A 14,783-nucleotide genomic window follows, 5' to 3' on the forward strand; every position below is an offset into this window, starting at 1 on the left:
AGTAGCGGAACGGGTCCTCGTATCCAGGAGCCGCACTGCCCCGGCCGCTGCACCTCATCCAGGTCATCCAGGCCAGCCGCAGTCTGTTTGCAGTTACTTTCTTTGAAGACCTTTTCTTGTTTCTGTCCGGCCTGTCACCAGCTGCTGGGTCTGTTGTCTGGGAGCCCCTCTGATCAGCTATTCATGCCCTGAGCCGATGTGTGCAGGATGCAGACAGCTCCGTTCCCACCATAGTGGCCAGACTTGGTATTACAGGAGCTGGATAGAGGGGTGATGGACTCCCTCACCTATCCTGAAGACCGGCCACCAATGGTTTACAACCTCTAATGCCGCGGCCTGACCGTATGTAGACTGTCTTTTGTCATCCAGTGGCAAATAGAATGAATGCTGCTATCCCGCAGGAGAGATGCTGATACCTGGGACCCATCAGCCTCATAAGGGGCCCCTCTGTGGGTCGGACCCCTCAGTGCCCCCCCATCCCCCTCCTGTGGGGGGGAGAAATGATTCTGCTGGGAAAACAATTTAATATTCTAGGAAAAAGAAATAAAGAAACGGCCATTATTGGCAATGGGGAAGAAGCGTGTGCGCGGCCGGCGGTGCGTGTGGCGTGTGCGCGGCCGGCGGTGCGTGTGGCGTGTGCGCGGCCGGCGGTGCGTGTGGCGTGTGCGCGGCCGGCGGTGCGTGTGGCGTGTGCGCGGCCGGCGGTGCGTGTGGCGTGTGCGCGGCCGGCGGTGCGTGTGGCGTGTGCGCGGCCGGCGGTGCGTGTGGCGTGGGCGCGGCCGGCGGTGCGTGTGGCGTGTGCGCGGCCGGCGGTGCGTGTGGCGTGGGCGCGGCCGGCGGTGCGTGTGGCGTGGGCGCGGCCGGCGGTGCGTGTGGCGTGGGCGCGGCCCGCAGTGATGTCATCCGGAGCACTACTATACATTTACTGTAAACAACGAAGTGTCCAAAATGTTGTAGTAACACAATCTGTCAACCGCTGAGCCCCACGGATCCACGGGTGAAGAATCACGGAGGGTCAGGTGACTGATGAATAACATGATCCGGCATCGGATCATGGGGTCCTCCATCCACTGGAGGCGCTGCTGGGCCCCGGCGATCTGAGCGTCTTGCTGATCCTCTCCCTGCGGCAGACGTCTTCTCTCCACAGATGACCCGCCACCTTGTATATGTCTGCGGCGGTGAGCTGTGCTGAAGGTTTTGCGCTGCGAGGCGCCGATCCCCCATCTGCTGACGCTGGACTCTTGCACGTGAGGTTGCAGCGGTCGCCGGACGTCTTCCTGCGGACTCCTCCAGCTCCCAAGTGCCTTTTGATGCTGTAGGAAGCTGCAGTGCCGACCTCCTCGGCCCGTTGTCCGCAGGGCCGACCTCTAAGGGTTAGACTGGTCTTCTATGATGAGTGTGCCCTGAAGAGCAGAGCCGCCCGCACCCGGCCCCGGGGGGTTCGCTGCCGCCACAGCTAGTTGTTAGACTGGTGGGACGGAGGAGACCTTGTGGGTGATACATCTCGGTGCCCGGCCGGCGTCCTCATTTGGCCCTTTGGCATACAGTGCGCTCCCACAAGGTCTCCTCCGCCCAGCCGCCATCGCTCTTGGTCCCTTCTCCCAGGCATTGATACGGAGCGTTGCCATCATTGCTGTCACTGGAGACGGCCGGGCGCCTAAACTTGGGCTTGGCAATGGGTCGGTGGGACTCCGGGGGTCCGCAGGCGGCGGCTCCGTGTGTCGGGGCTTCTGTAGCTCTTGACATGAATGGGCAAATCTCATCCCCACATCGAGGCAGAACAGTTGTGGCTGCGCCGCCCCCCCTGGCGGACTGCGTGACGTCCCGTGTGACCGGCGCTGCATGTGCGTGCCCCCCTCTGTTCACCTCAGTGCACCAGCCTCTGCCTGTCCCATAGAAGTGAAGTGAGCAGTCTCAGGATCGCTGGGGGTCTCGCATCTGAATGGGGGTAATGGCATTCATTGGAGTCGTTGCTGCGGACTTGTGAATGACCCCCACAGCGCCTCTGCTGATTGGCCTGGTGATGAACCCTCCAGTGCTGAGCTGGTTAACCGTGCAGTGCCTCGCTCCTCCTCTTGGTGGCAGTAGCGCTCCACCTCGCCGGCCGCCTCCCCATCAATCACTGCTGCATAAATATTTGAATCGGGGAAACATCTGTGATTGAGAGATGCAAATGGCGAGCGCCGCGAACACCGAACATCAAGACCTGACATTGTTTGTCCCGTTTTTAATTTTTATTTTTTCCCTCCTTAAGTGACAGCGCCAATTAAGTGTTGTGGCAGCCGCGCCAATGATTGGCATCGCACAGCTGTCAGCGGCGGCCGCAAGAATCAGCCGCTAATACTGCAGGGCGAGTAAATGGCGTTCTTATGAAGGACGATGCGCCACTTTATAATGCGAGACGCGGAAATGCTCTGCATCCCATCACAAACGCGGGCGCCTGCAGCGGGATTAACCATTTACAGGCCGCCTGCGGTGCGATTAACCATTTACAGGCCACCTGCGGCGCGATGAACCATTTACAGGCCGCCTGCGGCGCGATGAACCGTTTACAGGCCGCCTGCGGCGCGATGAACCGTTTACAGGCCGCCTGCGGCGCGATTAACCGTTTACAGGCCGCCTGCAGCGCGATGAACCGTTTACAGGCCGCCTGCGGCGCGATGAACCGTTTACAGGCCGCCTGCGGCGCGATGGACCGTTTACAGGCCGCCTGCGGCGCGATGAACCGTTTACAGGCCGCCTGCGGCGCGATGAACCGTTTACAGGCCGCCTGCGGCGCGATGAACCGTTTACAGGCCGCCTGCGGCGCGATTAACCATTTACAGGCCGCCTGCGGCGCGATGAACCGTTTACAGGCCGCCTGCGGCGCGATTAACCATTTACAGGCCGCCTGCGGCGCGATGAACCGTTTACAGGCCGCCTGCGGCGCGATGAACCGTTTACAGGCCGCCTGCGGCGCGATGAACCGTTTACAGGCCGCCTGCGGCGCGATGAACCGTTTACAGGCCGCCTGCGGCGCGATGAACCGTTTACAGGCCGCCTGCGGCGCGATTAACCATTTACAGGCCGCCTGCAGCGCGATTAACCATTTACAGGCCGCCTGCGGCGCGATGAACCGTTTACAGGCAGCCTGCGGCGCGATGAACCGTTTACAGGCCGCCTGCGGCGCGATGAACCGTTTACAGGCCGCCTGCAGCGGGATTAACCATTTACAGGCCGCCTGCAGCGCGATTAACCATTTACAGGCCGCCTGCAGCGCGATTAACCATTTACAGGCCTTGGATGCGTGAAGTGTTGAGCATAGCTCGGATGACTTCAGGGCTCCTATAAAGGGAACCCGTCGCCCCGTTGTCACCTGCTAATACATCAGAGGTGGCCTCTCTGTAACCAACGACCGCTGCGGGGGCGGACGGACGCTCTGCACCTGCGCCGCTCACACGAAGGCCGGCACTGATACAAGCTGAGCCTCCACTTGGGGAACCGTTACTGAAGATCCCATTCCCTGAAATAATATCATTTCCGTCGTTCTGTGAGCAGATCTACAGGAAAGAATGGCGCAACTCTGCTGTAGCCGTAATACCCATTGTGTCCAGAGCCGGCGCCCTGCAGAGGATCCCCTGCTGTCTACTAACATCCACTGACGACCCCTTTATTACCCCCATCCAGTAGCGTTGGGCTCCTGCGTCCTTCAGATCCGCAGGGATTCGCCGTGGTGTAGATCCAACTCGGTGGTGACATCTGGCTCCATCTGACCAGGAGATGTTTCTCCGCTGCTCAGTGATACAAGTTTTGCGCTCTTTTGCCCGCTGGAGTCTTTCTGTTCCTCTTAGACACAATGGCGCTGGAACTGGTCGCCCGCTGTTATACCAACCGGGCGGAGGAACGGCGAGTTGTGCGTTCGGACACGTTAGTTGGAGCTCCAGCGTTGTATTCAGCTGACTGTGCAGCCTGTTGGTCAGAACGATTCCTGACATCCTCCTCCGACCCCTTTCAGTGATGAGTTGTTTCCACAGGATCCCCTCTCGCTGGATGTTTTCCTCGATCGCGCCATTCTTGGTATACTCTTCACACCATTACATGAGAAAACCCTCCGAGGGGCGGGGCTCTAATAAAGGGGCGGTCAGTGTGTTTGTGTGCATTCTAGACCTGGAGGACGTTTCCTCACATCTTGGACATTCGGTGGCCTTAAAATGATTTACTTGTTTCAATATAATAATCCTTAAATTCAAAAACAACAAACTGCGAGCTCGCAGGGGTTAGTAGCCGCAGCGGCCGTGGGGTTAGTAGCCGTAGCGGCCGTGGGGGTAAGTAGCCGTAGCGGCCGTGGGGGTAAGTAGCCGTAGCGGCCGTGGGGGTAAGTAGCCGTAGCGGCCGTGGGGGTAAGTAGCCGTAGCGGCCGTGGGGGTAAGTAGCCGTAGCGGCCGTGGGGGTAAGTAGCCGTAGCGGCCGTGGGGGTTAGTAGCCGCAGCGGCCGTGGGGGTTAGTAGCCGCAGCGGCCGTGGGGGTTAGTAGCCGCAGCGGCCGTGGGGGTTAGTAGCCGCAGCGGCCGTGGGGGTTAGTAGCCGCAGCGGCCGTGGGGGTTAGTAGCCGCAGCGGCCGTGGGGGTTAGTAGCCGCAGCGGCCGTGGGGGTTAGTAGCCGCAGCGGCCGTGGGGGTTAGTAGCCGCAGCGGCCGTGGGGGTTAGTAGCCGCAGCGGCCGTGGGGGTTAGTAGCCGCAGCGGCCGTGGGGGTAAGTAGCCGCAGCGGCCGTGGGGGTTAGTAGCCGCAGCGGCCGTGGGGGTAAGTAGCCGCAGCGGCCGTGGGGGTAAGTAGCCGCAGCGGCCGTGGGGGTAAGTAGCCGCAGCGGCCGTGGGGGTAAGTAGCCGCAGCGGCCGTGGGGGTAAGTAGCCGCAGCGGCCGTGGGGGTAAGTAGCCGCAGCGGCCGTGGGGGTAAGTAGCCGCAGCGGCCGTGGGGGTAAGTAGCCGCAGCGGCCATGGAGCTCAGTGGCCGTGGGAGTTGGCGGCCGCGGGGCTCAGTAGCCGTACCGGCCGTGTGGTTTAGTTCTCTCACATGTAACTCAGTACTAATTGTTAGTTTGTCCTGTGTTGGACGTGGCACGGTGGATGGCGCTGCCAGGACTTGGCGCCAGAAGTGCGTATTTATGAGCACATCTGAAGGATGGCTGCGCCGCACTTAGCATGCGAAAGGCTTGTCTGTAATCATGTAAGACGCTGCCAGACAATCCCCCCCCCCCCCACCCCTCGGCGGACGTTCCACTCCCCCTCACCCCTCGGCGGACGTTCCTCTCCCCCTCACCCCTCGGTGGGTCGGCACTGATGCATATTCATTGCTCCGCCACTTACATTCAGATTGCCTGACGGGGGATCGGCTCGTGTTATGGCGCCGCACACGGGCGGACTTGCGGGTGTTTTTTGATCAATGTGTCATTTTTGTTATTCATGTTGATTTGCTGAATGCTTCTGACGGCGCCGCTCTGGTCATGGGAGTGGGCATGGGGCTGGTCATGGGAGTGGGCATGACGGTGGGCATGGGGCTGGTCATGGGAGTGGGCATGACGGTGGGCATGGGGCTGGTCATGGGAGTGGGCATGGGGCTGGTCATGGGAGTGGGCTTGACGGTGGGCATGGGGCTGGTCATGGGAGTGGGCATGGGGCTGGTCATGGGAGTGGGCATGACGGTGGGCATGCGGCTGGTCATGGGAGTGGGCATGACGGTGGGCATGGGGCTGGTCATGGGAGTGGGCATGACGGTGGGCCCTCCATTGAGAGAGGGAGAGCTGCTTTGTAGGCTCTCTTACCTATTGGCAGTTGCTAGGGCCCCCGAGTGTGGCCCCCGTTCCAGCAGCTCACGGTGCTATCCTATGCTGGATGGGGCCCGCTGACTGTTGGGTCATGGAGCCAAGGATCAGAGCTGGGGGGCTTCTGCGGTCTGGTTGGAAGCAGACCCTTATTCATAGAAGACCCCTTTATTGCTCGCTCCCCCCAGTATTTTAGCTCCTGCGGGAGGTCTGACTCGGGTCGACCTGTTTGTCCGTTTCCACTTCAGCCTCTAGGAAGAAAGTCTGGATATGATGGAAGATGCAGACAAGTTAGAAAGGGGATGTCCAGCTGTAAACGTTTGAAGGCTCATCAGCGGGGGTCCACAGCTTGGGACCCCCTCCAGTCAGCTGTAAGCTGGGCCCTTGTGTTCATGCGCTGAGCTGCATTCTGCAGGAGCAGACAGCTCCGTTCCTGCTGCAGTGGCCAGGCTTGGTATTGTAGACCAGGTTCCCAATCACTGCAGTACCTGTAATACCAAGCCTGGCCACTGCAGCAGGAATGGAGCTGTCTGCTTCCTGCAGAAATCAGATCGGTGCATGAGCACAAAGGCCCAGTGTACAGCTGATTGGAGGGGGGCCCAGACTGTGGACCCCCACAATCTGCTATAGATAGGCCATCAGCCATTTACAGCTGGGTGACCCCTTAAACATTGATGGGCTGTCCTTACCGGAGGTACACAGCCCCTTCACTGACCTACCTGAGACTGTCCCACTCTAGTCCTCCATGTGGGCTTGAATTGGCCTGAGTTGTAGTACCACACATGGCCATAGACAGCGCCGTGGTCCCCGCTGAACACGTCTTGTACATGTAATGTAGAGGTTGATGGCCTCCAATGGCATGTTGTAAATGTCTGCTGTATACAGGGTGAGGCAAAAGTCTGGACACCCCCATTTAACTGGTGTAATTAGGAGAAAATGGCAGCCACTTTCCGCTCCTGTTCCTCATATGGCAGCGGGTCATGTGACGCCTCCGTCTTGTATAGAGATGACCCAAACACACCGGGGGCGTCCGCTTTGCCCCAACTTTCCTTGTTTAGGGTGAAGTTCCACAAAGTGCTTTCCGTGGCGGATGTGAGAACGCGCTTACACCTTTATTCCGTGTTTTAGCGTTTGCCGAGTCAGGTGACCCGCCTTGCGCGCTGAGCTGCTCCCTGCCGGCCGTCGCGGTGGCTCTTCTGGACAGTAATGAGCTTTAATGGTTTTCCTGTCTTTCTAGTGAGGAAGGACTCCTGCGGCCTGGATGAGCTGACCTTCACCAGCCAGTCTGAATGTGGGGGTGAGTTACCTGGCGGGCACCGTGCCCCCTAACTTCTGTAGCGCAGTGTAATAGTTACTTGGCATGCGATCACATGGTATGCAGTGCATGCCCCGCCCCTCGGACTCTGTATCCTCCGGGCGGAGCCATAGTTCTGCTCTCCATCACCTGGCGCAGCGCCCGGCCGTTTGCCCCCGTTGGTCCTTCTAACCCCCCCCTGTCTTTCAGGTCTCTCCAGTGACAGCGACCTGCTCTCGCTGACCGTGGATATAGACTCTCTGTCCGGGACGGATGATGGAATGGCATCCAATCAGATCTCTCCCAGTAAGACGCTGTCCGTCCCGCCGTCACCCGGCTCAGCGGTGCAGAGCTTCCCAGGTTCTGGCTATGAAGGGGTTAAAAGTGAAGCAGAAAAAGAGAGCCGCAGCTTGTTCACGGCCAAACTAAGGCAGAAGCTGGGCAGGTCGGACTACCTGTCGCGGGCCGGCGAGCTGATCACCGTGGCCATGAGGAAGGAGGCGGAGCAGGACTACCAGGCAGCATTCGGGTTTTACCGGAGAGGCGTGGACCTCCTCTTGGAGGGCGTACAAGGTGATGGTCCTAGGAAGTAGTCCGACTTGTAGCGTGCCTGAAGCTCTCTTGGTGTGTGCTGGAGGACCTTCACCTTATATATATATATATATGAGACTGAGACACCTATATATAGATAACACAGGACCCATCATTCACAATAGTCACAGCTCACCTCCTCCCCTTCCTGTACAGACAGGATTACACTGAGAGGTGACCCCTATATATAGATAACACAGGACCACCATTCACAATAGTCACAGCTCACCTCCTCCCCTTCCTGTACAGACAGGATAACACTGAGAGGAGACACCTATATATAGATAACACAGGATCCACCATTCACAATAGTCACACCTCACCTCCTCCCCTCCCTGTACAGACAGGATTACACTGAGAGGAGACCCCTATATATAGATAACACAGGATCCACCATTCACAATAGTCACACCTCACCTCCTCCCCTCCCTGTACAGACAGGATTACACTGAGAGGAGACACCTATATATAGATAACACAGGGCCACCATTCACAATAGTCACAGCTCACCTCCTCCCCTCCCTGTATAGGCAGGATTACGCTGAGAGGTTACACCTATATATGTAGATAACACAGGACCCATCATTCACAATAGTCACAGCTCATCTCCTCCCCTCCCTGCACAGACGGGATTACACTGAGAGGTGACACCTATATATGTAGATAACACAGGAGTCACCATACATAATAGTCACAGCTCACCTCCTCCCCTCCCTATACAGACAGGATTACACTGAGAGGAGACACCTATATATAGATAACACAGGACCCACCATTCACAATAGTCACAGCTCACCTCCTCCTCTCCCTGTATAGGCAGGATTACGCTGAGAGGAGACCCATATACATAGATAACACAGGACCCACAATACATAAATCACAGCTCCCCTCCTCCCCTCCCTGTAGAGACAGGATTAAACTGAGAGGAGACACCTATATATAGATAACACAGGACCACCATTCACAATAGTCACAGCTCACCTCCTCCCCTCCCTGTACAGGCGGGATTACACTGAGAGGAGACACCTATATATAGATAACACAGGATCCACCATTCACAATAGTCACAGCTCACCTCCTCCCCTCCCTGTACAGGCGGGATTACACTGAGAGGAGACACCTATATATAGATAACACAGGACCCATCATTCACAATAGTCACAGCTCACCTCCTCCCCTCCCTGCACAGACAGGATTACACTGAGGTGACACCTATATATAGATAACACAGGACCCATAATTCACAATAGCCACAGCTCACCTCCTCCCCCTCCCTGTACAGATAGGATTACACTGAGAGGTGACACCTATATATAGATAACACAGAACTCACAATAGTCACAGCTCACCTCCTCCCCTCCCTGTACAGGCGGGATTACACTGAGAGGTGACACCTATATATAGATAACACAGGAGCCACCATTCACAATAGTCACAGCTCACCTCCTCCCCTCCCTGCACAGACAGGATTACACTGAGAGGTGACGTCAGCGACCGTAGATTCCTCGGAGGATGTAGATGAGCTGATAAGGGCTGTTAGAGGCACACTTGGCAGGGAGGAACCTAAGAACCCTCCTTATAACATCAGAGTGAAGTGGAATGGACCGCACATGGGGGCAGCTATACAGCTGTGGGGGCACCGAGAGGCGCTATCCCTCTGTAAAGCTTGGGATACTGTGCCGGTAGCCAAGGTAGCCAGACCCGGCCCTGCTGCTTAAGGATACGGCACACCTAAGAGATCCGATAGATGGTAGAGCTGAAAGCCGTCTTAAGACTCGGGAGGCGGCTGCTCTGCTCAGGCCGGGTGTTGCAGCCAGACCTCGGCACTTTTGGCTGGGTCAGCTGGAGATGCAGGTCCGGAACACGATGCTGCGGGAACAGATATCAGATTCCTGGCCGATACTTTAATGTGGCGACCAGTTTTCTGGCGGATTCTGCTGCTGAGACCGTGAAGCTGGCAGCGAGGTCCGCGCCCTATCCAACCCAGCCAGAAGAGCTACAGCCTGCTTCGGGACGCGGTCTCTAAGGACGGGCTATGTTCTGACTCTTCGCGGATGATTCCTTCTTGGTCCTGATCTAGATAGGATTATACAGAAGAAGGGGGGTCTCTAGACGGAGGGGGGTCTCCAGAGGGAAAACCCCAAAGAAAGAAGACCTTTTTTCGTGGCAACAAGAGGCTTATAGGGATAACGGTGAGACGGGCCGCCGGAGCGTCTGGAGGGAGGTCAGGGGAAAACGGGCTGCCGGAGCGTCCGGAGGGAGGTCAGGGGAAAACGGGCTGCCGGAGCGTCCGGAGGGAGGTCGGGGGGGGGGGGGGAAACTTCCTCTTTAATACCAACCATTCGGAGTTCCAGGGACGCCGACAATCACGCCCGTGGGGTGAGGCTACAGGCGTTCTTGGGAAAATGGGTCCTGCGGTGGCAGAGTGGATGGATCTGAAACGTTCTGAAAGAAGGCTCCCTCGTGGAGCGGATTCTCGCTCCCACATTCATTCACTGCAGGCCCTCCTTCACAGACATCCCGGCTACATCAGGGCTACCTCGGGGTCAGCAAAAGAGGGGTCATACCCCAAAAACCCAAACTGGGAATCCTGCTTGATGGTGAATCTGAAACCCCCGAACAAATCCATGAAGTGCTGGAGATTCAGAATGAAGGTGGTGAGACTGACCGGAGGGGGGGCTTCATGGCGACTGTAGACCCAGATGACGCAATTCAGAATGGAGACAGTGATTCAGAATGGAGGTGGTGAGATTGACTGGACGGGGGGCTTCATGGCGACTGTAGACCCGGGGGACGTGATTCAGAATGGCGGCAGTGAGACTGACCTGACGGGGGGCTTCATGGCGACTGTAGACCCGGGGGACGCGATTCAGAATGGAAGAGGTGAGATTGACCGGACGGGGGGCTTCATGGTGACTGTAGACCCGGGGACGTGATTCAGAATGGAAGAGGTGAGATTGACCGGACGGGGGGCTTCATGGCGACTGTAGACCTGGGGGACGTGATTCAGAATGGCGGCAGTGATACTGACCTGACGGGGGGCTTCATGGCGACTGTAGACCCGGGGGACGCGATTCAGAATGGAAGAGGTGAGATTGACCAGACGGGGGGCTTCATGGCGACTGTAGACCTGGGGGACGTGATTCAGAATGGAAGAGGTGAGATTGACCGGACGGGGGGCTTCATGGCAACTGTAGACCCGGGGGACGCGATTCAGAATGGAGGTGGTGAGATTGACTGGACGGGGGGCTTCGTGGCGACTGTAGACCTGGGGGACGTGATTCAGAATGGCGGCAGTGAGACTGACCTGACGGGGGGCTTCATGGCGACTGTAGACCCGGGGGACGCGATTCAGAATGGAAGAGGTGAGATTGACCGGACGGGGGGCTTCATGGTGACTGTAGACCCGGGGGACGCGATTCAGAATGGAGGTGGTGAGATTGACTGGACGGGGGGCTTCGTGGCGACTGTGGACCTGGGGGACGTGATTCAGAATGGCGGCAGTGAGACTGACCTGACGGGGGGCTTCATGGCGACTGTAGACCCGGGGGATGTGATTCAGAATGGAGGTGGTGAGATTGACTGGACGGGGGGCTTCGTGGCAACTGTGGACCTGGGGGACGTGATTCAGAATGGCGGCAGTGAGACTGACCTGACAGGGGGCTTCATGGCGACTGTAGACCCGGGGGACGTGATTCAAAATGGCGGCAGTGAGACTGACCTGACGGGGGGCTTCATGGCGACTGTAGACCCGGGGGACGTGATTCAGAATGGCGGCAGTGAGACTGACCTGACGGGGGGCTTCATGGCGACTGTAGACCCGGGGGATGTGATTCAGAATGGAGGAGGTGAGACTGAGCGGACGGGGGGCTTCATGGTGACTGTAGACCTGGAGGACGCTTACTGTCCTATTCCCATCCACCCCGAAGCGCAGAGTTTTCTCACACTGCCATCAAGCCGGGCGGCATAAGCCTGGTGTCGGACTGCTTTTAAAGGGTTAACCCTTCCCAATCCAATCGCCGCGCCGCGGCCGCACGCTCTTAGGTTGGAGACTTCTGCAGCGCTCTGTGGTATAAAGGATGGGGTAACTTTATTTTACAGCTCATTAGGATAACGGCAAATTCGTGTTGGATTTTTGTACAAAAAGAACGCTGAGAGATTATTATTTTTGTACCACTATTGATCTTGGGTGTGAAAGGACCTCTCCACCACATCCCGTACCTGCTCGGTGGGGCTCATGTCAGGTGAACGTGCCGGCCTTTCATAGAACTCTCCAGAATGCTCCTCCAACCACTTCTGGACAACTTGGGCCCGATGGCACGGAGCATTATCCTGCTGGAGCATCCCATCATTGTGGGGGACATGAAGTTCATGAAGCAGTGTAATGTAGCGGGCAACGGTCACTGACGTGTTTAGGTGGACTGATGGACCCAACTCACCGCACTCCAGTATGGAGACACCACCAGCCTGCATGGGGCCTTGTTGACAGCTGGGTCCGCGGCGTCATGGGGTCTGCACCACATATGAGCCCTGCCTTCTATGATGTATTCCCAGGACACTGGATTAAGGAATGCTGGCACAACTCCGGAAACTAAATGTCCCATACGTCTGGTGCCCACTATTTTGTCTCGTTCCAATAATTCACATCGCCATGAGCGTGCTGGCCAGTGTTCAACCCTTATCATAACATGTACAGGTGGGGGCGCTCCTAGGCCGTCCGCTGAGGTAACGCCACTTCATAACCTACATGGTGCCATCCCAGGACTTCTGGCTGGTCAGTGTATAGAAGTAATGGAGACTGCTGCACTAACTCCAAGGCTCTTCTGACCCCGACGTCCCGTCTGTCCTACAGAGATGTGTGTAGTCGGGTGCCTCTTGTGCCCTTTGGTCTGTCCCACAGAGAGAAGTCCGTAATCAGGTGCCTCTTGTGCCCACTGGTCTGTCCCACAGAGATGTCCATAGTCGGGTGCCTCTTGTGCCCACTGGTCTGTCCCACAGAGATGTCCATAGTCGGGTGCCTCTTGTGCCCACTGGTCTGTCCCACAGAGATGTCCATAGTCGGGTGCCTCTTGTGCCCACTGGTCTGTCCCACAGAGATGTCCATAGTCGGGTGCCTCTTGTGCCCACTGGTCTGTCCCACAGAGATGTCCATAGTCGGGTGCCTCTTGTGCCCACTGGTCTGTCCCAGAGAGATGTCCGTAGTCGGGTGCCTCTTGTGCCTACTGGTCTGTTTCACAGAGATGTCTGTAGTCGGGTGCCTCTTGTGCTCTTTGGTCTGTTCCACAGAGATGTCCGTAGTCAGGTGCCTCTTGTGCCCACTGGTCTGTTTCACAGAGATGTCCATAGTCGGGTGCCTCTTGTGCCCACTGGTCTGTCCCAAAGAGATGTCCGTAGTCGGGTGCCTCTTGTGCCTACTGTTCTGTTCCACAGAGATGTCCGTAATCAGGTGCCTCTTGTGCCTTTTGGTCTGTCCCAGAGAGATGTCCGTAGTCAGGTGCCTCTTGTGCCCTTTGGTCTGTCCCACAGAGATGTCCATAGTCAGGTGCCTCTTGTGCCCACTGGTCTGTCCCAAAGAGATGTCCGTAGTCAGGTGCCTCTTGTGCCCTTTGATCTGTCGCACAGAGATGTCCATAGTCAGGTGCCTCTTGTGCCCACTGGTCTGTCCCAAAGATGTCTTTAGTCGGGTGCCTCTTGTGCCCACTGGTCTGTCCCACAGAGATGTCTGTAGTCGGGTGCCTCTTGTGCCCACTGGTCTGTCCCACAGAGATGTCCGTAGTCAGGTACCTCTTGTGCCCACTGGTCTGTCCCACAGAGATGTCCGTAGTCGGGTGCCTCTTGTGCCCACTGGTCTGTATCACATAGATGTCCATAGTCAGGTGCCTCTTGTGCCCACTGGTCTGTCCCACAGAGATGTCTGTAGTCCGGTGCCTCTTGTGCCCACTGGTCTGTCCCATAGAGATGTCTGTAGTCAGGTGCCTCTTGTGCCCTTTGGTCTGTTCCACAGAGCTGTCCGTAGTCGGGTGCCTCTTGTGCCCGCTGGTCTGTCCCGGCTCGGTTGGTCAGTGTTAGTTGACCTGACGTTATCCAGTTGTCATTTGGTTTGTTGTTGGGTTGACTCCTGACCAACCAGTTGCCCATGGAGGGGCTTATTGAGCATCCATGTCTGAGCGCCCTTATTTCTCTCCCCAGTATGGTGTATTCTTTCATCTACAGATCTCCAAAATGCATCTCTTGCTTCTGGTTCTTGTGGTGGAGACTCCAGTCTTACAGGCAATGCCTCCTGGGAAAAGTATGCAAATTGGCTCTACTACAGAAGGAAGAAAACAGTCTATAGGCGGCCATCCTGTAAATCAAATGTCCAACCCTTCAAAGAGCCTTGGCACTTGACTAGGGTGGTGAGCCATGCCTTCCAGGAGCTGCGCCAATGTCAACCGATGAGGAGCAAGAACTCTGAAGCAATGCTGTCTACAGATGGGGCCCTGGTCAGACAGTCGTGGTTCAAGGGGTTGTGCTACCCGCAGATGAACCTCATAGAGCGGAGTCACCCACTGGAGCCCCCACCTCGATGCCATCCTGTAATACCACATTTCCCCTACAGTGGCCGCTGCAGGGCAAGAGGTGGTTTTCCCAGGTCTAATTAGCTGGTTGGTGGGGGCGCTATGTGTCGGTCCTGAGGTTGATCACCCTTGGGCTGCACATTTAGGAAGGGGTTGTGTATGTTGGCATAGCTCCTTTTAAAGGGGCTGTCCAAGTCATGAGGAGCGTCTCATCGGGTCCCCATGTTGTAGGACGAGGAAGCAGCTGATCCTCTCCTTTCTTCACTCCGGTCTCCTTACATAACATGGACAACCCCTTTTAATAGATGGAACACAGAGGGTCATGGGCGCTACCTATAGATGGCGCTAGAGAGCGTTTCCACAGCCTATATGTTGTCCCATCGCCCGCTCCTCCCGCCGCGCGCTAATTGGTTTCCACTGAAAAGCTTTATTTACATTTAGCATCAAGCAGGCGTTTGTCTCCCGGCGGCTCCAACACGATTCTATAGGTTGCATTGTGTAAACACTCTGCACAATTAATTGGCGCTCTCCGGCAGCTCATTG

General features: G+C 56.9%; 1 protein-coding gene across 1 annotated transcript in view; it reads left to right on the top strand.

Annotated features, from left to right (window-relative positions):
• The window catches only part of RPS6KC1 (ribosomal protein S6 kinase C1), a 273,886-nt gene that overhangs the window by 43,570 nt on the left and 215,533 nt on the right, over positions 1-14,783 (top strand). Inside the window, exons 6-7 of the mRNA XM_066595059.1 lie at positions 7,036-7,095; positions 7,303-7,665. Of these exons, the coding sequence (XP_066451156.1) occupies positions 7,036-7,095; positions 7,303-7,665 (423 nt within the window). The remainder of the gene's footprint in view (positions 1-7,035; positions 7,096-7,302; positions 7,666-14,783) is intronic.

This window comes from Eleutherodactylus coqui, chromosome 3 (genome assembly GCF_035609145.1).
Source record: "Eleutherodactylus coqui strain aEleCoq1 chromosome 3, aEleCoq1.hap1, whole genome shotgun sequence".
Lineage (NCBI taxonomy): Eukaryota > Metazoa > Chordata > Amphibia > Anura > Eleutherodactylidae > Eleutherodactylus > Eleutherodactylus coqui.